Here is a 25,070-nt window from a genome sequence, read left to right on the forward strand (position 1 = left end):
TTTGGATTTATGCAGTGATAAAAAGAGATTTCTAGATTCCAAAATCCTCTTGGTAAAAAAAATAATTACGTTTTTTTTTTTTCAAACTTCTTGAGCATGAAATCCTCATATTAGAATGATTTCTGAAGGATCATGTGACACGGAAGACTGGAGTAATGATGCTGAAAATCCAGCTTTGATCACAGGAGTAAATTACACTTCGTATAGAAAACGGATATTTTACATTTTTATAATATTTCACAGTATTCAAATAAATGCAGACTTGGTGAGCATTCAAGAGGTCTTTCACAATCAAATCTTACAAAACTTTTGCACGGTAGTGAATAACACATAATGCATATAATTAGGCTTTATGAATACCTTTATTCTGCAATATACAAGTATAAGTGTTACTGGATTGTCTCATAAACGCAGCCGTGTTATCTGTGGATCAGTTGGATTCATATCAGAGCTCAAAATGATAGAGCCAGCATGCTAAAAGCTAGGTATTACTGGAATAATGACTAGCTTTACTCAAAGTGTGCGATATCCCATTTGTCTTAAATGTGACAAGCTTGACCGAACATTTCCTAAACCCTCAATTCAACAAAAGTGTGGCGTTTAACCAGACACTTAACCTGTTGACTCCACATCCATCTTTGTTTTTTTTTCTCCCCCAGAGTTCCCTGCTGCGACTGAAAGACTTCAGCTCCTGCTTTGAGACATCTGAAGTGTCTCTCAACGAGGCCATGCAGCACTTGAACTCTTCATTACCCAGCAGCCCCTCTGCCAAGGAGGAGTGGGTTTCAACCATCACGGCCCTGCTGAAGGGCGTTGAAATCTGCATCACTGACAAGCCTGAGCTTCTCTGTCTCACACCGCGCTCCACAAACCTGCCTCGCCTCGCCAACAACCTCATACAGGTCTGTGTGGATTAAAGAGAGAGTTCACCCAAAAATGAAAGTTAGCCCATGATTTACTCACTCTCAAGTCATCCTAGATGTATATGACTTTCTTCTTTCAGACGAATACAATCGGAGTTATATTAGAAAATGTCCCGGCTCTTCCACGCTTTATAATGGGAGTCAATGGGTATATATTTTTCAAGTCCATCAAAGGGCCTCCATCCGTGATAAAAGTGTCCCAAACGGCTCTGCAGGGGTTATTAAAGGCCTTCTGGAGTGATATTGCCGTAAGTCGACTTGCGTACAGCCGACTGCCAGAAGCTAGTTATTTTAGTCGATTAAGTTTTAATTATGGATATTTTTCTTACACGAACGCATCGCTTCACTTCAGAAGGACTTTTCGTTTAGTAAACATGGTGATGTTTTTTTGTGGGCGGAGCTTAGGTGGTGGCAGAACGATCCTTCTGGCCGCTTGCAAGTTTTGTTACCTTGTTTTTTAACAATGACTGGAGAAAATCCGATTTTATCTTAATGTGCAAGGTCACCCACTGTCCAGGACTGCGATTGTTATTTGCAAAAGTTAATTTTAACAGACGGAATCAGATTGGCTGACCCGTAAGCGCTCAGTCAATGGATGGACGATCTGACAGGATTAACGTTAACGCTACCTCCGGCTGAGTTGCCTGACTTCTTACACCTACCTGATAGAGAAACCGAGGGTAAAGAGAAACTGAGGGCATATAAATCTTTAAATGCCTATAACTATGTGCTGAATGGCCACGTACAAGACTTGTGTGGTACGATCCGAAGTTCTGCCTAGTCAGAGCCAAGGCCAGTAGACGACAATGTAAAGAGTGACATTACGGTGCAATTTTAAAGGTGTGAATGTTTTCTAGAAATAAAAATTCCATATACAGCATATTCATTTTTCATAGATTTTTGCACCCAACAACACAACAAGATGACAGTTAATAATAATAATAATAATAATCTAAGCTCCTTATTATGTAGCCGAATCTGTGCTGGTTTGTATTGGCCGCCTCCAGTTTTCCCTTTGTTTTGCCACCAGCTAACGTCGTGACATAACTGTGACGTCGGCTCGGAATTGGTCTATTAACCCTCGCAGAGCCGTGTTGAGCACTTTTATCACGGATTGATGCGCTTTGATGGACTTCCAAAAAAATATACCATTAGCCGGGCCAGAAGCTCCGCAGCGCTTCACTAAAACACGCCCGTAACACGCCGTAACATGCCTCTCTGGAACAACGTCACACTAACCCATCATTTTATCAACAAATGAATCAAACTAATCAGAAAGAAATCACTGGAAACAAACATGATAAAAGCGACCGTTTGCTGGCATTTTTGTTGTTTACTTGAATATTTAAAACCCAAGCATCGATGTTTTACCACAGGTTTACAATAAAAAATTATACATTGATCATAATGAATTAGTTTGTCTCAAAATTGCACATTAGTCACACAGAAATAAAGTGGTTTACCGTTCTATTTCACAAAAGAAAGAGGACACACTTACTTATTCAGTCACGTCTGTTTCTGTTTAGTTGTTAGTTACAGGACATTATTCTTTCTAAATGTGATGTAAATGATCATTTCTACAAATATGCCACCAGGAGCTTTAACACTCCCTCGACTCCCAGTAGGCTACAGATATATTTTCAGTCAGAGAAATAGAGGAAGCTCCCGAAAAAAAGGTTGCTTTATTTTATGATAGTCCAGTATAAAGAGACGAGACGTAGGCTACTGACAGATCAAATAAAACCATGATTGTGATAGCCTTTATGATTTGTCTGATTTCTTCAAGCGTTCATATTTACCATGTTTACTATGGTAATGGTTAGCGTGCATAGTCTTTTGCATCGCGGATAAATATTTCTACGTTATACGGTGATCAGAAACCACATCAGATCACAAAAAGAAGGCATTCAAACATGAAAGTGAGTTTTGAGGTAAATGATTTTAAAAGTCTGCTGATGTTAGCTGACAGAATCATCCGGCGCTGCCGTCTCCAGACTCAGGTAAACCCCGCCTCTGTTCGTAACCACTCCTCTAGCCCGAGCTGGCCCGCTTTGGACCAAGGTATTCGGCGGGCCAGAAAACCCTGGCCTTTGGCCCAGAGGAAGCCCTGACAAGGCCCGATCAAGCCCCGGAAGTGACAGTGGAAACGCGACTGGCCCTGGTACGCACTAGCACGCCCGCTTTTGGCCCGACAGTGTGTGATGTACCTGCGGCTATTGACTCCCATTATAAAGCGTGGAAGAGCCAGGACAATTTTTTTATATGACTCTGATTGTATTCGTCTGTAAGAAGAATGTCATATACGCCTAGGATGGCTTCAGGGTGAGTAAATCATGGGCTAACTTTTATTTTTGGGTGAACTATTCCTTTAACGGGAGCGTTTGTATCTACATGATCACATTTCTCAGGTTTTAACTACTGGGTGTGTGTGTGTATGCTCCTTCTCTAGTTGATAGCCAACAGCATGGTCTTACCTGATGACCCCAAAGAGGCTCATTTCTCATCACTGTTGCCATGGATTCTGCTGTACCACCTCATCAAACAGGAGGAGGCAGCGTTCGACTGCATGCTGCGACAGCACCTCACAGACGAGGATGACGATGGTATGAAGAAAGAAAGATAACGACATTAAACAGGGCTCAACACTAAAGATGTCTTCTGTTGGTCTGGTCGGGCCAGTGGTTCAAATTTGTATTTGCCCTGCCAATATTTTCACAAAACAAATCTATAAAATAGTTCTTGTTTTTGTTGTTTTTTACCTTCAAGTAAGTAAGGTTATGACACCAACATTTTTAGATCCTAGTGAAATTTTACAAATCTCAATTCTAATTTCGTTACCACAGCAAACACTGTTGAAGACAAGTGAACAGTCATTAGTTTAATCAAAATAAATAAATTACCAATAGCACAAATAAATACAACTGAACAAAGATACAAATTAGTTTTTTAGGTTTTTCGTACAAATTAATATTTTTTAGTATTCAGGTACAGAAATTGAATAAAGTAATTAAATGTAAAATGACACTGCATAGTCTTCACTGTATTAATTATATATAGATAATCCTAATTAAAGTTATAAAAGTCGTTGAGTCAGGAGCAGTGAGTGATTTTCTCTTTGTCTCTTGTTCTTTAATTAACATAAATGACAGGTATATGTCACTTTAAGACCACAGATCCAGGATATCCATGCGTTTTTGTTCCCTCAACTGTTTACGTTCACTTAAAACATACATTAGTCGCCAAAAGTGATGTCCGGAGGGGGTATTTGTTTTTAAAGACCCTAAAAGTTTGATTAAACATTAAAATATGAGGATTTTTTAAATGTATTTTATATATATATATTTAAAAAATGAGGGATAAACAAAACACTTAACTAGGTTAAGCTATTTATCTGATTAAAACTATTTGCCAAAAAAAGCAAACAGGTTTTTTTTGTTATGTAAAAAAGTGCATAGAATAACCAAAAGCTAAGAGGAAAAAGCATACATTGACTACAACATGATCATTTGTAAATATTTTGTTGGCTCTCTTTTGTTTTTGCATGCGTTCATAATTTCTTTGGACAACCTGGCCAAAAATGATGTCTGCACAATTTGGCTTGTTTCGTTATAAAAATATCGACTCCAAGCTCAACTGTGCAATATGCTTGCAAAATCTTTAACCAATTTTTAATCATATTTAAATAAGGGATGAAGATGTCAGTTTTCCTAGGCTGGACATCACTTTTGGCCACTTCTGTAAATGACTGTTTACTAGGGTACTCGCTAATACTGGCATTTTAACACAATTATGTCTGTATTTGTTCACGAGTTCTTTTCCATACTTCTTGCACTTGAAATCGCTTTTAAATCACTTGAATGTTTAAAATGGCAAGACTTAAAAAGCCATGCAAATGATAAACTTTCCCGATCGGGAAAAGAGAACGAGACAGAGCTCGTAATAAAACCAGAATCAACATCAGCTTGGCTTTTCAGAGATGGCGAGAACTGAAGGATTTGAAATGTTGTGTTTTTATTATTCAACAGGAGAGGAAGATATTTTATTGAACAGGTAAACTGCCATGTGTAGCTCTAACAGAGTTCATTGAAAAGCAGGATCTATTGTAAAGGGTCATATTCATCCGCACGGTCACACAGAGCCGAAGCACAACCAAAACAATGTCCTTCTGCAAGATGCGTGCAGTTTATTTTAACCATAGAGGGCCAAAAGTGACATAGTGTACGTTTAAGTATAGTGATAACCTCAGTATGTATTAGTATTTGAGCGTGTTGTTGACCCAGATGTGTGTGTGTGTGTGTGATCTGTAGAGGATGACACTCCACTGCTTCCCTCCTCCCTCATGCTCCTGAACACGGCTCATGAATACCTGGGCCGGCGCTCCTGGTGCTGCAACTCTGATGGCGCTCTGCTCAAGTTCTTTGTGAGTCTTGTCATATCATGCCGATCTTTCTGGAACATGTTTACGATGCTTCTGTAATCAGGACCTGAATTTTGTCATTTTTGAACTACACTGAACAAAATTATAAACGCAACACTTTTGTTTTTGCCCCCATTTTTCATGAGCTGAACTCAAAGATCTAAGACCTTTTCTATGTACACAAAAGGCCTATTTCTCTCAAATATTGTTCACAAATCTGTCTAAATCTGTGTTAGTGAGCACTTCTCCTTCGCCGAGATAATCCATCCACCTCACAGGTGTGGCATATCAAGATGCTGATTAGACAGCATGATTATTGCACAGCTGTGCCTTAGGCTGGCCACAATAAAAGGCCAGTTGTGGTCAGTAAGATTTTTTTTTTTTTTTTCTAGAAAGAAATTAATACTTTTATCCAGCAAGGATGCATTAAATGTGACGGTAAAGACATTTTGTAATGTTACAAGATATTTCTCTTTCAAATAAACACTGTTCTTTTGAACTTTCTATTCATCAAAGAATTCCCTATAATCACAGTTTCCACAAAAATATGAAGCAGCACAACTGTTTTCAACATCAATAATAATCAGAAATGTTTCTTGAGCAGCAAATCCTCATATTACAATGATTTCTGAAGGATCATGTGACACTGAAGAGTAATGATGACGAAAATGTAGCTTTGATCACAGGAATAAATTACATTTTACTATATATCAACCAGAGTTTCCGCTAGAAAAAAATGGTGCCGGTCAAAGTGACCGGCAGAGGTTTCGTTTTCCGGACATTTTGATGATATGCCGGTCAAATACCGCCTCTTAATTAGGGGGGCGGGATTATTACACGATTTATTATTTATAATATTACCATCTTACGTGACAGTTCTCCATTACGGACGCGTCGCGACCGTTCAAAGCGGCACTAAAAGACTGCTTTAAAACTTCCACAGAGACCTCAAACAGAAAGCACAAAGCCTTTCTTTAAAACGAATTTCGTTTTGTATTAATTGTATCTTAATTTTAATCAGTGTTTCATTATCCAATTTTCTCGATTTATTAAATAAAAAGTAAATATAGCAGACAATAAATAATCACGAAATGGAGGCGCCAGCGCCTGAACTGTCTGGAGCTAACGTTAAGCTATCATCTATGAACCGAAATGTAACGTATAGACCTAAGGTAGCCTACTCGCCTCACACACCAAAAAAAAAAAAAGAAAAAAAAAGAAATATATCTATTATCTACATAAATCTCTACTTTTAAACAGAACCATTCAAAATAAAATAAAACGATGTAATCTGTATGAAATGTCTATCTCTCTCCGGCGCGTTCACTAGGCTACTGCGAAGATCGCGAGTCAGACTTCATCTTTGCAGCCGACACAGAAAACACTTGTTTATTAATAGACAATTAAAATGTCTCATTGAAATATTTTACATATTCATAATCATTACTTTTGCTGGTTCTTTGTGACAGTTATGAAAAATTGAGTGTGAGGGATTTGTTCACTTCACACAAAAAGATCTTGGAATGAGATGGCTAACTGTAGTAGCGTTTAGTCCACTGCCTATAATAGCCTAATTTAGAGATCACTCTTTTTTTTTAACCGACTACCGACTAGAGAGTAAACTTGAGGCACTCGCAAGAAAATGGATAAGTAGCTACATAATAACATTCACAGATATTACACCATTTAAAAAATAGGCTACTGAGTTACTAAAATATTCTTTGTCAAATAATACACCTGTTTGTTCACAGTTTTAACGTTCATGTTTCCATTTGTTTAATTTCAAGATCTGAGGTGAATTATATCCATTGTTGCTTTTACAGCTTCAAAGCTGGAGCACTAAATGATATTCAAAGTCACATTTCACGCTTTTAACATTAAATAAAGCACATAAACAGTAGCCTACCAGAGATTATCATTGCCACACTTTGTGTTTGATGTTCCAGCGCGACGTCGCAGAAAAATAGATACCGTTTCTAAATTAGAAATGTCGCGTGTCGCCATCGCGTCTGGTTTGGACAAAAACTCTGATTAACATGGAAAAGATAGGCCTACCTTTTATCGCGTCTCATGTAGTTAGTTAGGACACGGTGTTAGGCCATTTTAATCGGACAATTTGACCGGAGAGATTTAATTTTGTCGGACATTTAATTTTTTTTCCGGTCAATGTCCGGCAATTACCGGACAACGGAAACCCTGATATCAACATAGAAAAGTTATTTTTAATAATGTTTTGCAAATTTACTCTTTTACTGTATTTTATCATATAAATGTAGCCTCGGTGAGCAGAAGATACTTCTTTAAAAACATTAAAAAAATCTTACCGACCCCAAACTTAGTGTAGTGTAATTGAGTTAAAAACAGCACTGCACCATTTAGCTACATATTTTGCCCTGAAATGAGAAAAGCTTGTGCAGTGTAATGATTGTGCTTGTCTGTGTGTTCAGGTGCGTGTGCTGCGGGAGACGCTCTCAGGACAGGAGAAGCTGCCGTATAAAGAGGATCTGGAGACGGCACTGGAGCAGTGTTTCTTCTGCTTGTACGCTTACCCGAGCAAGAAGAGCAAAGCCCGATACCTGGAGGAGCATTCTGCCCCACAGGTAACACACACACACACATATTAACTTACTAAATGTCCCTGATGCACGCAATTCATCAGTGCTTGTTGTTCAAAAGAGAATAAATGTTTGTTTCTAAAATCTTTCATCAAAATAATAGCTTACTCTGCATGTGAAACAACTTTGAAATAACCAAGGCCATGCAGGTGCAGGGCTGCCAACTCTCACTCATTCAGCGTGTGACTCACACAGCTGACACTTTTCACACGCTCTCACGCCACACATCCATTTTCTCATCGCGAAGAAGAGGACACTGACACCGACAGACAAGACAGAGCAGGTTGCTTGTAAATGTGACGTGACACATCTCTGACAGAGTTCAAGCGGCACGCGAACCGATCATCTCTAACTCTTCTTTACTAGGCTACTAGTAAATAACCCTGAATGAACAATAGGCATGTCGAAAGATGTAGTACAGCTTACCGAAATGTATATGCCTCGGATTAATCAGTGTTTTTCAACCGCGGTAAGAGGTCCATAAAACAGGTAGAGAACAAGGTCACACAACGTTACATCTACTTCAGGAAAGCCATTTAATGACCATATATAGGCTAGAAAAAGTAGCTATTGAGAGGAGTGTTTTGTTAAATATGTCCACTATATTAGGCTACATATTATATTTTTACTTATATCATTAACATATTATAAAGTTGTTATTATAATAATACCAGCTGACAGGGCTCTCAGAGATTATTTTTTTTCTTGAGAAAAATTAACAAGTATCTACTGTACCTAATAATTATCCAAATTAATCGATATTGAATCAATATGTCAAGCAATAATAAATACAGCAGCCTTCCAGTAATTGTAGCTTACCATGTAGCTAAACGTTGTAACATGTTGTCTCTAAAATTAATGAAAAGCAATACATTTTTTGCTTTGCAAGCAAACACACACACACACACTTGCAAATGACAAATACAAGTGATTCCGTGTTATTCAAAGATGAGGGAGATAAAATGTGCTCTCTTACTAAACACACATGCTCCTAAAGACATTTTTCACACATCTATTTTTAGTTGCAAATGTGAGTGAAATGCTAGCCCTGTCCATGCATCCAATATTTTCAAGCTTGTTAAAGTTCATAAAGACATTGTAAATGTATTCCACTTGAACTGTGTGGTTAAATCCAAGTCTTCTGAAGAAACACAATCTTTTTATATGATGAACAGTTTTAATTTTGGCTTTTATTCACATATAAACGTCAAAATATGGTAAACTGAAGCTCAAACGTGCTTGCTTGATGTGCAAGAACTAATAAGGTTTGTTCTCGCATGGTTGGAAAAATGAAAAGATCTAACCTTTCTAGCAAGTGTTTAAAGTCCCCCTGTAGTCAATAATTGAATCCCTTAAAATTCATCTTTGATCACCAAAATTACATATTAAATGTTCTTTCCTTGAAAAAAAATGTCTTCATGCCTTAAAGGGCTAGTTCACCCAAAAATGAAAATTCTGTCAGTAATTACTCATCCTCATGTTGTTCCAACCCCGCAAGACTTTCGTTCATCTTCAGAACACAAATTAAGATATCTTTGATGAAATCTGAGAGCTGTCTCACTCCTCCACAGGCTTCTCTGTTATTGAAACTTGCCGGCCCAGAAAGTTAGTAAAGACAATGTTTAAAATAGTCCAAATGACTACAGTGGCTCAACCTTAAGTTTATCAAGCGACGAGAATACTTTTTGTGCGCAAAAAACCCCCAAATAACGACTTTATTCAACTAATAGTGAGCCTACGTTCTGACGTACAACCCAGAAGCGCTGCGCTGTTACACTACGTGAACTCACTCAGAGGCACACACAGAAGGAAATTAATAACTCGACTCCCTTGCCTCATTTACTATAAGTGAGTATATGGAATATGCAAATGAACCCCGCCTCCACTCACTCACTCACTCAGCTCAGAGATCCACTCGTTGATGATCACACGTTGATCTGATTGGTTACAAGGTAGTTTGTGACGTCAGAAACACCAGCGATTTCAAAGCGTGTTTTTGAGACTGTCATTGGTTCACTGCAGTTTTAAGGAGGAAATACTCAGCAATGGTGTCGACTTATGAACTTACACATGGTTTTGTCTTAAAGCATATTAAAAACACCACATGGACATATAAACAACATTAAAAGCTTGATTTTCACTACAGGGGGACTTTAAGCAGTCTATTTAGCAACTACAAACAAAAACACATTTAAACAACTTAAATGGCAATATCATTTTTGTCACTATCAAATTGAAAAGCACATTGAAAGAGGCTGAATAGCATTTTTTTGGCACGGACAGAGTGTTATTGATTTGTGACCTAGATATTATTATAATATCATATCGCCAGGTCTCTGTTGATTCCCACCCCCTAGTGTTATACTTAAAGCGAAATTGAAGATCAACGTCGTTTCGAACAAAATCAAGCCATTTTGTGTCAGTTTCAGGAGTTTTGAAACTTTCCAGAAAAGCCTTTGAACTACCATTGGTCCGTGGCGATTACATAATAGCCTAACCCTGTGTAGTGTGTCTCTGAGACTCCGCCTACTTTTACTCTGTGACTCTTCTCTCACTCTATATTCTTTGTGCCCACTGAATAATGTATCATAAACAACTGTGACTGTCACGCTACACCAATACTTTTAGGAATAAATGCCTTTTTTTCTGCAAATGAAGCTACTACTAAAAATGCTTTCTGCTACTAAAATGTATTTAAGTTAAGAGTGTTGACTTCATTTACTTAAGTATCGTAAGCTACTCCCTAACACATCTCCATACTCTCCTCATTTTATGTCTGTAAGAGCTAAAAGCTTTAAACCTGGTGAATGAGCTCTGTCCCCGTGCTAATGAAGGTAGGTGGCGTGTTGGGTGTTGGAGTTGGCGGTCTGATTCAGCAAGAATTCGGTGATTGATTATCTTTTGGCAGCAAGAGTCACATTGATCATTTAGCCACCCACACACTCCCATTATGCAGCACTGCTCTGTACACAGGAACTGCTGTACACACCATCAAAGTACAATACCGAGGTGTTCTGTGCTTATTTCTGTCTCTGGAGGAAACAGATTGTGTGGTGTAGATGCTGCTCGTGTTTTTGCAGGCAACTGGCAAATATTGAACTGTGCTTCGACTGTGGAGCTGTGAGGTACAGCGCCATTTTAGCAAAAGGGAAAAACAACCACAAAACTCAAAGTGAATGTTGGTAATTTGGGTTTTTTAGCTGTGGTTGTTATAATTAGCATGCTTCTACACTACTTTGCAATAGGGAATCAAATACATTTATACTGTAGGTTTAAAAATCAACATTTCTCTCGACTTTTTCCTGAATTGTGACCCTGGATCACAAAACCAGTCACATGTCGCACGGGTATATTTGTGGCAACAACAATACATTGTATGGGTCAAAATTATCGAATTTTCTTTTATGCCAAAAATCATTAGGATATTAAGTAAAGATCATGGTCCATGAAGATATTTTGTAAATTTCCTACCATAAATATATAAAACATTTATTTTTGTGAGTGAATGCAGCACAATCGTGAACATAAATGCACAACTTTAAAGGAGATTTTCTCAATGTTTCGATTTTTTTTGCACCCTCAGATTCCAGATGTTCAATAGTTGTATCTCGGCCAAATATTGTCCTATCCTAACAAACCATACATCAATGAGAAGCTTAATTATTCAGCTTTCAGATGCTGTATAAATCTTAATTTCCAAAAATTGACCCATGTGACTGGTTTTGTGGTCCAGGGTCACAATTTTGGATGAATTTAGTGAGTTGTGCATTCTGGAATGATCTAATCCACAAAGGATACATGCAACAAAATGTGGCGTAATTACATTTTCTTTCGGAATCATTATCAGGTTACAAATGACTGGATCCCGGTTTGCTGAACAAAAGCTAGTTTCCATCCATAACTCATCCTGAGTGATTTTTAGCCACTTACTTTTTCTGAGTTAATTAACAAACAGTATAATCTAGTTTTATTCTCTTTAGCATCAACCACGTTTTGTTTCTTTCATTTATCTGATCCTACATTGTTAGTGTTATAAATCAAAACTAATCAGCTAAATTTTTTGGCCTTGTTATAGGCGTTAGACTCATTTCTCCCAAAAAACATTGTTATAATGCCAGTGGGAAAATTGCGTTTTATTCAGATGGGTAATTGATTATTCCGTCTTTTGTCACTCGTCATTGTACTCGAATGGTTCTGATAATGAAAAATATCTCAGCGTGGAGGATATTATTGCACGCCTGTCGTTGTGTTCAGATTACTGTTATTCCTCCGGGGGACAAAAAGAGCCTGTTCTAATTCACAGATATCCAGACAGAAATCCAGTCAAAACTTGCCATTCATGTGTGTACAGCAAAAGCTGCAGCTCATTGAGATGTACATGCAGTGACCAAAATTGATATAGTAAAAAGTGACAGGGAGAAAATGATTTAAATCCCACCATCAGAGACAAAATTATATTGTATAAATTATATATATTATAGTACAATTTTATTAAAAAATAGTAATTATACGTTTTTTTTTAACTGATATGTATATATATGTGTGTGTGTGTGTGATTTTAATTCACAGGCAGGTTAATTTAGTGGCCAAAGCCTTGCCAATTTAAAAATTCAAGTGCAAAAAGACGTGAAAGTGTCTTTGTGAGAAGTAGTCTTTCGCTTCTTTTTGTGCTCGAACGGACGAATTCAGACAAAATGATGTCAAAATGCCCATCTTGGCGAATATTCTGATGAACACAGTCAGTTATGTGCATAGCAGTTGAGAAATAAAACGCATGTGTATCAGTATATTGGATCTGTGCATTAGCTCTTAAAGTGACAGCAGCCTAATATTCCTGCTGTCTGTCATTAATGTTAATCAAACAACAAAAAACAAAGAAAAAATCTCTCACTGCTCTTAAAGTTATACTCACTGAATAACTTTTGTAACTTTAATACGGATTTATCTATATTTAATGTATAGACCCTATGCACCAGAGAACCGAGGGCGCCGCCATCTTTAGAACTTCCTAAAGATGTCTTTGAACTTCCGTTTTTGCGGTCGCTCTGTATATTTCTATGGCATTGCTGTCCAGGAGTAATTAGCTTTTGAAGTGGATTTACTTAATGGAAAGTTAACGAAAGTTATCATGAGGATTGTAATGTTTAAAGCAGATGTCTTAACAAATGTCAGTCGACCGGGAAGATTTTAAAACGAGCCGTTCATTCATAAATACGCAATATCACTGTGAAAATACAGACCGGAAGTCAGAAGACAACGAGCGCAGCGCTGAAAAGGGGCGGGGCTACATAAGGTCTATACAGGGAAGACTGTTCAGTGTTGTTTTACATGTAATGATACTTTATTTAATTTCTGTAACTGAAACCGTCTTAGACGAATATCATATCGCTGGCTATGAGAATCGATATCAGAGCGTATTGTGATGAACCATCCTTTACCTTGTTAACTAAAACTAAAAAAAGTTGAAATATAAATATTAGATGAACAACTTGGTGTTTTTAATCTAATACTGAACTTAAAAAACTAGTAATTTAAATGTTGACTGAAATAAAATTTCAATAAAATTAAAGCTAAATGTAAATACAAAAATAAAAAGAATGAAAACTGAAATTAGTATGTAAATAATACTAAAATAACACTGTGGACCCTGCTTACATGGTGCCATCAGTCTGTCTGCCTCTTTCCATCTATCTTCCTCTTTCTATGTCCTCTCTGATCTAGGTGGAGCTTCATTGGAGCGATGCCATCTTTATGTTTGAGTACTTTAAGCCCAAGACCTTGCCAGAGTTTGACAGCTATAAGACCAGCACTGTCTCAGCTGACCTTGCCAACCTGCTTAGAAGGCTTTCTGGAATAATCCCACGCAATGACGGCCCCACACTCTCCGTCGACGATGTGTCCGCTTATATTGAGGGAGGTGCTGTCAAGGTATGAGCTCATTGACCGTCGTCCGTTCGTCTAGATCTGTTTTGTCTGTTCATGTGGTCACTTAAAGCATTTCTCTTTGTCCAAGGTGCCAGCGCTTCCAGAAGGAGCTTCCCCGGCGCCCCCTGTGGTGAACGAGCTGTACTACCTGCTGGCGGACTACCACTTCAAAAACAAAGAGCAGTCTAAAGCCATCAAGTTCTACATGCATGACATCTGCATGTGTCCCAACAGGTCTGCTAAAATTTTACATCCCCATGTGTCCTTAAGTCTTAAATTCAGTTTGATTAAATTTAGGGCCATAAAAAGTCTTAAAGTCCTTTTAGTCCTGTTTTCGGTCAAAGTCCAAAGTAGTCGATTGTCGAGTTCACGCGCGTGATCATAGGTAACTAAACCTATGGGCGTGAACTCGGCAACCGAAAACAGGATGTAAATACAGGTATTTGCGCTGGCTTAAATAACATCATTTTTATTCTTATCTTTCACATCTACTGCAGTCAGATTCACTCGTGTTCACTCTGAAGGAATCACTCACATTGGCTGTGCACTTGTAATGACACATCAAGGATATTAAGAGGCTAAAAGCAGGTTTAAACATTGCCCCATTGAAGTCAACAGGGTGCAAATTTTAAAAAGAGGATAACACGGTGTAGGCAACACCGATTTTTGTCGTTGTTCTCTGTATTGACAGCACTCCAAATGTACAAAAAAATGAGCTCAATGTTAAAATTGACCGGAGTTCTCCTTTAATATTTAAAATGTCTTAATTTTCATCATATACTTCTTTTATATTACATATCTTCATATCATATAATTATTATCACTAAAAGTCTTTGTTATCATTTCAAGAGGTCTTAATTTCGGGACCAGTAAAACATGAATCGCGATATGGATTTATGTGAATATTAAACTTGAAAAGGCAATTATTTAATTGTAAGCGCTGAGCATTTTAAAGTCAAAACGCATCATTGTTGCGCGTTCTACAGACTCACTGTTGCAATTCATAATTATGACATTGTTTACTATATAGTTTTTATATTGCACTTTTTTTCCCTGCTATATTTATGCTGTTCCATAAAATGGTTTAAAGGCTGAAATATGAGGATTTAGCATTTTATGAAAATGTTTGATTTTGTCAAAACCTGTATTATTTGAGCTGTAAAGTTGTATAAATCATTGTTTTTATAGTGTCTTTATGGTTTGGATATATCCATAGAGTTGCTCTACACTGCTCATATGGTATTCATTTTATTTGTGCAGGTCTTAAAAAAGCTCTTAATTTGAGGCTATGAATGCACACAGCTATGTTACTGTATCTCTCCATCTCTCATGTAGGTTTGACTCATGGGCAGGCATGGCATTGGCGCGTGCCAGTCGCATCCAGGACAAGTTGAACTCTAATGAGCTGAGGAGTGACGGCCCCATCTGGAAAAACTCTCTGGCTGTGCTGACCTGTTTCAGACGGGCTCTGGAGATAGACCCCTCGAACCTCTCCCTATGGATCGAGTATGGGACCATGTCCTATGCCTTGCACTCCTTCGCTTCCAGACAGCTCAAACAGTGGAAACGCGAACTTCCCCTGGACTTGATCAAACAGGTACTTCTGTTTGTATATTAAGGCTTTTTTACAACAGAAATGAACCATCACTGAACTTACTTAAGCTGGACTATGACACTATTTTCTTCTAGATCTGCTGTACAGCCAAAACAAACTGTACAGTTATCACTGTAAAGCTTCTTTGAAACAATCTGTATTGTAAAAAGCGCTATATAAATAGACTTATCTGAGAGAGAGAGAGAGAGATGATTGTTTGCAGAACAACACGAGAGTGTTTGCTGTAGCGACAAGAAATAAGAGATTCAGTTTTCAAGATTTGTTTCAGTTTCTGTTTGCTTGTGTTTATAGATGGAAGAGCGCAGAGACTCAATGTTGGAGACGTCATCGCAGTGCTTTCGTGGAGCTTCTCGCTGTGACGGCGATGAGGAGGAGTGGCTCATTCACTACATGCTGGGAAAGATTGCGGAGAAGCGCAAGCTGCCGCCCAAAGACTACCTGCAGCTGTACAAAAAGGTGATCTTCTAATCTAGGCTATGACGGACCCGCTGGAGAATCTGATTGGCTATTGAGATTGCGTCTGTTGCCGTGGTTGATTCAATCTAACATAGTTCAATGATACAGTTTGAGAATGATTAGGACATTCTCTGACATAGGTGTGCTGTCAGTCAATTGACTGCAAATTCACCTTCAGGTCTGGCTCCGTTCTGGTATGTATTTGTCATCATTCAGTCAGTTCCTGTTGGATAACATGTTGAAAAATTGATGAAACGTGCGAAGCCGTTGATGGTGTGAAAGGGGCTTCTGAGTTCCCAACAGTCCGGCACATCTCATTACAGCTCTTGTGTCATATTTCTGCAGTCTGCACACTACCTGCACGAGGAGGCGGCCAGATACCCACGCAAAATCCACTACCACAACCCACCTGACCTCGCCATGGAGGCCTTAGAGGTATGTAGTGGTTTGCGATGTGGTGGACACTACTATTCAAAAGGTCGTACAATTTTGGAAAACGTGTTTGAAAGCAGGCCTGGTGAGCATTCGAGATTGCTTTCAAAAACGGTTTCAAAAATTGTACCGACCATTTGTTTGATCAAAAATACAGTGATATTGTGGAATATTATTACAATGTATTTTATTATTTTCAATATATTTTTCTATTTTAATGTATTTAAATGATTCCTATGATGGCAAAGTGGAATTTTCAGCATCATTACTTCAGTCTTAAGTGTCACATGATCCTTCAGAAATCCTTCTAATATGCTGATTTGTTGCTCAATAAAGATTTCTGATTATCATCAATGTTGAAAATGCATCCTTGCTAAATAAAAGTATTAATTTCTTTAAAAAAAAACATAATGAATCCAACCCTTTTTAGCGGTAATGAACTTCAAGTATGGGGTTGTACGACAAAACATGTCAGTTGAGTAACTGAATTTATTTTCTTGCACCTTGCCAGCTGTTTTTCCGCCTTAGCGCCACGATTCTGAAGTTGCTGGAGAATGAGGAGGATGGTGGTGAAGTGTCTGAGCAGCAGATGAAGTTGATGGATTATGAGGTGTTCTTCAGCATGCTCGCTGAAGCTGCCGTCGGACCCTTTGCACGAGGAGAGGAGAAGACCACGCCCAAAACCAGCAGCGACAAGTATGATCACAAACCTTTTACACTCTCAAGAGCCATAAGGAGTTTAGAAAAGCCCCTTTCACACAGCAGGATGATCCCGGCAAACACCTTCTATAGCCCCTTTCACACAGAGATTCCGAAAAATACACAGATAAAGTGACCCGGGTTCTTTGATTTTGGTTCATTCACACTGCCAGTGATTTTCTGGAATCTCTGTGTGAAAGGGGCTAAAGATTGTAAAACTGTCCCCTAAGATTCAGATTTCAACTGATTTCAGCTGTATGTTGACAAACTTTTAAAAAGAGGAGCAGCGATAACATTGACATTACACACTGTAGTCATTCACCAGATCATGCTGTAATTAGTAGCGAGCTAAAAGTGAACTCAGCAAGTTTGAGTTTGAATCACAATTCTTCCTCAAATTATTCTGGATTGATTTAGAAAATTCAAAATTGTTAAAGGGAACATATCATGAAAATCTGACTTTTTCCGTGTTTAAGTGCTATAATCGGGTCCCCGGTGCATTGACCAACCCAGAAAACGTGAAACACAGTTACTGTTTTGATGAGCATTTCTCTGCAAGCATGTCAAAAAATAAGCCGATCACATTTCGCTCCCCTTGTGACGTAGGAAGGAGATCTTATTATAATATTGCCGCCCCTTAATCTGCACGTTTCCACCCAGGGAGCCGCCATTTGTTTTCGCAAGCGACAACAGTGACCAGTTCTAACGCAATGGCAAAAGTTCGGGCAAAGCATGAAACTGTTCTGTGGTTGAGCACAGACGAGCACTGAACACTGTTGACCAAAAACTGTCACAGCTGCCTTATAAAGACCTCAGGGAACTGTAAACTTGTGCAAAAGTTAAACATGACGGTTCATGAAAGTCGATGAGATGAATCAATTGCCCCTTTCACACAGAGATTCCGGAAAATACACGGATAAAGTGACCCGGGATTTGACCCGGGTTCATTTGATTTTGGTTCATTCACACTGCCAGTGATTTTCCGGAATCAGAGAGTGCGTTCACACACAACCCGTACAACACGTGACATCGATGTGACTTGTAATCTCAGCAGTGTCTTAAGTTTGCTTATGAGCTGCGATCTCTGACCACGCTGACCATCTCAAACCACGCTTGTGCATTTTTTTCTCTGATTCGATCATAAACTTGCGCTTTACGTACCGTTTCACAGCTGGCGAACGATCCCGGCTTCAGCGTCATCACTACGACACGGCATTATTACGGCTTTTGTTCACACAGCGCGCGTTCCGGGACTGAACACAGCAATGTTACTAGGTCCCCAACCCGGCATCGATGCCGGCATCAATCCCGGGTCGTGTTTGCGTTCACACAGAAGGCGCTCTGGCAATTTCCCTGGTTCAAAGCGCTGTGTGAAAGGGGCTAATGTAACTCCACAACAACTACATACATGTTTCCACTAACCATTCAGAAACGTTCAGGTGCGTCTAAAAGTGAAACTCTTCCTGAGTCTCTCCGTAAGGCTGCACTCGCTACTGTTATTTCTGAGATTTTAGATTATTCACGTGTTTTGTTATTCTGAAGCTCGTTTAAAAGTATCGATCGTCTTCTGAACGGGGACGGGAGCAGCAGCTCATTTGCATTTAAAGGGACACACACAAAAACAGCACCCAAAAAGGGGCAAATTTGACAAGATATAATAAATGATCTCGGAGTATTTTGAGCTGAAATTTCACAGACACATTCTGGGGACAGCATAGATTTATATTACATCTTGGGAAAAGGGGCATATTATGTCACCTTTAACTCAATAAGTTAGTTATTAATAATTTGAGTTGTCCCAGACATGATCATGACAGGCTTCGGAACGGTTTTGTAATGTTAATGTATTTGATCTTGGCAGACTAGATCTGCTATGCACGCTACTGCTGCTGCTACAGAGCAAGTATATACTTACTACTGTCAGTAGATGCACAGAGACACTGCTGTGAGCATGTAAGATATGCTGCTGCTGCATGAATAGACAAACATAATCCTGTAGCAGATCTAGACGGGTGGAGCTGGGGGAGATGGAGGGGTTCAGTGAACACTGAACCAGCATGTTTAAATGTTGAGGAAGCAATCTATTTGCCTACAATTACAGTCTTGGCCAGTCAGCTTGTGCTATGCAGTAAATTATTGCGAACAGATTGCATGTAAAGGGCCTATCAGTCTATGGCTGAAAGCTGAATAAAGCTGTCTTCGCTGACAGCATATGGAGGTAGGAAGGCAACAAGGCACGTCAGAATCTCGTGATTGTATCACATCCTGTCTGCTAAGATACCTTTATCTGATCGATTTTGAAGGCAGCATACATGTATCTCTCACTGTGTATGACGTCCCACTATCCTGTGCATTCGATTCCATGACAGTTCAGCTATACAATTAAAATGGTGTCTGAAAGATGAGGTTGGTGCTCAGTTTGTGTAAAAGTACATTTTTGACCAACTTTTTTTCCCTTGTATAGTAGTGTAGTAATTAAATATGTGCTATTGTGCTTAGTTATCACCAAAGCTCTCCCTATTTTGTTGTAGTAGATCATTAAACCATTCTGTTGGCTCAGAAATCAGTTTCGGGAGGTGCCTTTGTGTGTAAAGTGCAATGTCAATTTGACTTTGTTAGAACAGCTAGAACTGCCTAAGCTTTTGGACACAGAGTTTCATGACTGAACTAGATGTTTTTTTTCTAGTGTAGGGGTGTCCAGTCCTGCTCCTGGAGGCCATTATTCTGCAGAGTTTAGCTCAAGTCCTAATTAAACACACCTGAACCAGCTAATCCAGGGCTGTGTCTGAAATCACCCCCTATTCCCTAAAACAGGGCACTATTTGAGAGAACAGCCATTTATAGTGGTGTCCGAAACCATTATCGAGAGCACTCATTCAATCCCAAAATGCACCGCAATAACGAGTGTACAACCAATGTATGCTCAACGGCTAGAGAATACCCTGCACTGTGAGATTCGCGAACCAAATGAATTCCCGTGTCTGACCACAGCTCAATCATCCATCCATTCATTTTCTGGTCCAGCGTAATATCATACAGGTATAAATTCATTTTAAATCAATTATTAAATAGTTAAATAAAGGTTTAATCATGCTAGTTTCCATGACAGATTTCAAGATAAATCTTTTTGCGAAGTTTCAAATGATCATTGTCCGAACTCACTCACTCGTTTTCATTCACTCCTTCAAGTGGACTATATTAGTGGAGCAATGTAGGGAATAGTGAATGAGGGTATAGGGGGTGATTTCGAACACAACCACAGGTCTTCAGGATCACTAGAAACTTCCAAGCAAGTGTGTTTGAGCAAGTTGGAGCTAAACTCTGCAGGACGTTGGTCCTCCAGGAGCAGGATTGGACACCTCTGTTGTAGTGTGAAATGAGTTTTCTAGGTCTTTGAGTGTTTGTATTTTGTTAACATCATCTTTTCTCCCAACAGGGAAAAGCTTCCATCCAATAACGATGAAGACTCGCGCTCTTCGGCTGGCGTGAGTACCTGTCCGGCAGCGTTGACCTCCTCATCGGTCACATCTGCGGCTGCGGCGGCTTCTCTGCCTGGCGATGGTGCGAGAGGTGCGAGTTCTCCCCCGTATTCGGTCACTCCGGTCGACCACGATTACGTCAAACGTAAAAGCCAGCAGCAGAGGCACAGGCGGGGGCAGGAGCTCCAGCAGCAGCAGGACGGTACAGTACCAGGGCCAGAGTATCACTCACTCACTCACTCACCCACTCACTCACTCACTCACGCACGGGGGAATGAGGATGATGAAGGTTTTTTACCACTATGAATTAAATGATGGGCTCTGGTGTACAATAACATCTCCTCCCACCCCTCCTCCTACCATCTGCACCAGGCCATAGAGGATCATGGGAAAATGGGCAACATTGCTAACAGTGTCTCAGCGCTTTTTCCGCTTTGTTTCAGTTCCACTTCAGCTATGTCCACATTAATCTGGATGCAAATTTGGCCTTTTGTCCACACTAAGCTTTCCCAAGTGGATTCATTTGAAACCGCTGCTGTAGCGTTGAAGTGTGGACTGTGAAAACGGAGGCATTTGAAAATGATGACGCATGCTTAGTCATGTGATGCATATTGCACCCATAGATATCAATGGTTGTTCCGGCATTGTCGTGCCTGATATTCACTTTCACAGTGTTGCTAAAGATAAATGTTACTTAATACAATCTTCATATCACATTCCTGCAAAGATGACAGAAAATGAACTCGTAGCAAAAAACATAAGGCCGATTGTGTTTTAGCCCAGACATAGAATGGCGATTGGGTCTGACCTGAAGTGGTGAGATATTTTGCTAATGAAATCGAATAGTGTGAGAGTATTATTATGTCTGGTCTCTCTGTGTTATCTGTGATCTTTTATTACATCTCTTATGAATGAGCAGTAGCGTGATTGAAGCTTTTCAGTGTGGACGAGAAGCTTTTGGAAAATGCTAGTGGGGACGGAGAGCGTATTGAAACGAAAATGGCGTTTTTAAATATATCCGGATTAATGTGGACGTAGCCAGTGTCATTTCTTGTTGTTTACGCCGCCCAATTACTTTAACATTTTATGCACCCAGTCCAGCAAATTACAAATAGTTTTGTTTTTGGCCATTTTATTTGCTCGTGCCATTCCTGCACCGATTATGAATGTGCTTCGCTGATGTTCTCCCAGTAAACCATGCTGTTATCTGATTTTTATTATTATTTGATTGGTTGTATCAACAGTATAATAAGGCAGCAGATGTTAGCTAACTCTGGTGGGAGCTACCATGCTCTGCTGATCTTGTACTATAGCTAACCATATGTCATCACTGGTTGGCCAGACCAGATTGCTGTCATTTGTTACATTATTAAAATGAATTGGGTTAGAAGTGGAGAAGCTATGCAGTTTTTTTTTGTTATTGTGGCCATATTGTAGTACGGATTCATTTTTCGTCTGTTTTGATTGCTTAAAGGGGTCATGACATGGTTTTTGTTTTTGTTTTATTATGTTCCCTTAGGTGCAATTATAGTATTACAATAGTTTTTTGGACAAAAAACTTTTAAATTGTGGTGATTTATGACCGTTTCTCATCCACTGATTCTGTTTTGGGGGTGTTTCCCCTTTAAGAGTTCAGTGTTAACGCCCACTGTTATGATTGGCTAACGTCATTGGCTGAAAGTAGTTTTAAGATGAAATACATTACTTACAGTGTGCGGCGTCATTGTCGGTCATATGCAAAGGACTGGTACGTCACTTCTTACCATGGATCCCCAACGAGCTGTAATTAGAGTTATTAACTTAATTAATTAACTTAATCTTAGTGTTTAGGGTCGGATTAGTATTTTGTAAGTTCTTTCTTAAATTAAAATGTTAAGTCCACACTAAAGGCTTAGTAACTACTAGCTAGTTTGTAACTAACTCTGTACTTTATTCGGTTGCACCATTTGTTCTTAAGGCAGAACGTAGCTAGTAGGTCGTAAACCCTCTGTAAAGTAATGCATAGTCACGTAATATGACGTTTACCCTCAACGATCCAATAGCAGCCTTCATATATGTGAGCAGAAGTTGTTGAAATGCCGTGAATTTCAGTTTATCCTTGATTCTAACAACTAATATGTTTCCATTAAAATATGACACTACTGAATAACATAATAGGCATTTTATATGTAGATAACAACTTAAACTGTACTTAAGATTAATATGTATCAATAAACTAATTATAAACACAACACGGACCGATGCACTCTGAGGTTCGCTGTTTAGGACGGGTTTGTGTTGAAGAGTCACTAACAAAGTAATTTATTTGCATGATGTAAGTGAATATAAAATGTCAGCATTATCATACATGTCTGAAGGATTAAAGGCTGTCGGGTAAAACAAGAGCTTATTGGTGCAACTCAGTTTGCTATTTTATTCCAATAATTACTCCTGGTCGAAAGCTTCCGTAAATATTTAGTTTATTAGTAGATTTACATTTTAACTATGTTTAATGGTGCAGCACAAAAATATTTACTAGTGCGTAAGTTGTACATAGTGCGAAGACATTTACTTTTATGCGTATCAAATTGACTTTTTAAGCATAACAGAAGCAATATGTTGAGTTTCAGACATTTTTTCTTTATGTAGTTTAAAAGGGGGCACTGCATAGTTCACTTGATTAAATATTGCTGTGACCTGTTTTGATGAAATGGAGTCAGATTTTTTAAACCGTGTCAGATGATGACTTTGACCTAGTTGCTGAAGTCAATCTCAGCCTGGTGTGCTCATTTTCTAGAATACAGTTCATAGATTTAGTCAGTCTTCAGGTGGATTGTGAGGGGCTAAATTTCTGCTCAGCTCTGGTTGTGTTCATCAACGCTTAGGCTAAATACCATGTAGCTTGCATGGCTGTGAATGAACATTAGTTTTTGTAGCTAAGGCATGGTCACATAGAATAATTCTTAATGCTTTTTACATTAAAGCTATCAGTATTTGTCATCATGCAATTTTGCTACATACTAGCCTGTAAGTATTTTCAGATTTCTTTTTTTACTTCTAAATATCGCAACACAATCCAAGCTAATCAGAACATGTTTGATGTTACAGCTATGAATTTTTGGACCAATTAAGATTTTGCTGTGTAAGCAGGATTACCCTACATGAAAAAGAAATAAAAACAAGCGGCCAATACAATTTAATATAACTTTAAATAGCAAGAAACTCAATATTTATGACAGAAAAAAAATCCCACTGTGGTTAAAGTTACTAGATTTTATTAGGGAGTCACCAATATTTCTGGGCCAATAACAACAACTGCTTGTTTTGACAGATACAGATAATTTTACTTTTAGCAATTTACCCTCTTTTAGATAAAACAACTAACTAATAAGCTAATTATATAAAACCAGGCACTTGAAACTAAATATGCATTGCTTTGAAACTTTACAATTCATTTAGGCAACGTGAACAACTCTTATCTGCAGCTTTAATTGTTGAAAAATTTGTGTGACTTGTTTCACAATTTATGAAATATTATCATCATAAGCAGTAAAAAAAATCTTTTAAATCATGTAAATGTGTCATATATAGTATGAAAGGTCTCAGTTAGTGGAATAGTAGAATAATATATTTGCTCTCTCTCTCTCTCTCTCTCTCTCTCTGACAGCGAGTGACACACAAACCCGCCTCTCCTCACTCACTCGATTAATTTGCTCTGGATGAATATTGTTGGTGTTACAGGGTTTGAATTTCGCATAATTTTCCCGCTGAGCTTGTGCTCACACCTAAAGTGTGGCACATAAAGAGTTCTTTTTTGCTGCAAATCACACTTAAACAGTCAAAAAGACACAAAATAATGTCAAAATGCAGGTCTTGGCCAGTATTCACATAAACACAGTCAGTTTTAAGTGAACGTAAACAGTTGAGAAAGAAAACGCATGTGTAACAGTATATTGGATCCGTGCATTAGCTCTTAAAGTGACAGCAGCCTAATATTCCTGCTGAGCAAAAAATTTATGTCAAGCGTTGTTGATTAAATGCATAAACCCTCATACTCGCATTTAAAGGGTGTGTTTAATTCATATCGCCTGCTAACGGAACAGGATGGAAAATGTTTGATTTTTAAACTGTTAACTTGAGTGCTCATGACATAAGATGATGAAAAATCACATCGGCCCAAAGAGGTGTACTTTAAAAAAAAAAATATATATATATATTATTGGCTGTATTAACTCTCTCTGTATCGATAGTCATTTTTTATTTTCACAGTTATCCGTGAATGATATATCGACCTGAATAATATATTATTAATAATCTATATAGTGCAGCTGAGGTTGTTCTTGATGTTGTTGTGGCTGGCCTCATCTCATTGCTTTACTGATAGCTTCACAACAGCTTGCTGCTGCAGATCTGAAGTGTGATTTTTCAAGGTGAACATTGTGACATGTTGCCCATATTCCTCAGTTGTTCCCATGGCCTGCTTTAGTCTCCCTGTCTCCCTGCTGCCTCCTGCCTGCTCCCTCTCTGCCT

The 25,070-nt window shown here is 38.6% G+C and overlaps 1 protein-coding gene across 7 annotated transcripts in view; it reads left to right on the forward strand.

Annotated features, from left to right (window-relative positions):
* cabin1 (calcineurin binding protein 1) overlaps nt 1-25,070 on the forward strand; it is a 130,902-nt gene that overhangs the window by 24,409 nt on the left and 81,423 nt on the right. For 5 of the 7 annotated variants that reach the window (XM_084389853.1, XM_084389857.1, XM_084389856.1 and 2 more), the window contains exons 17-28: nt 660-902; nt 3,373-3,526; nt 5,231-5,343; nt 7,788-7,940; nt 13,677-13,883; nt 13,969-14,114; nt 15,216-15,477; nt 15,787-15,951; nt 16,092-16,145; nt 16,297-16,386; nt 16,895-17,079; nt 20,519-20,763. In XM_084389853.1, coding sequence (XP_084245979.1) covers nt 660-902; nt 3,373-3,526; nt 5,231-5,343; nt 7,788-7,940; nt 13,677-13,883; nt 13,969-14,114; nt 15,216-15,477; nt 15,787-15,951; nt 16,092-16,145; nt 16,297-16,386; nt 16,895-17,079; nt 20,519-20,763 — 2,017 coding nt within the window. The remainder of the gene's footprint in view (nt 1-659; nt 903-3,372; nt 3,527-5,230; nt 5,344-7,787; nt 7,941-13,676; nt 13,884-13,968; nt 14,115-15,215; nt 15,478-15,786; nt 15,952-16,091; nt 16,146-16,296; nt 16,387-16,894; nt 17,080-20,518; nt 20,764-25,070) is intronic. The other 2 variants (XM_084389855.1, XM_084389858.1) reach the window with 1 other exon arrangement.

This window comes from Rutilus rutilus, assembly GCF_951802725.1.
Source record: "Rutilus rutilus genome assembly, chromosome: 19".
In the NCBI taxonomy this organism is placed as follows: Eukaryota; Metazoa; Chordata; class Actinopteri; order Cypriniformes; family Leuciscidae; genus Rutilus; species Rutilus rutilus.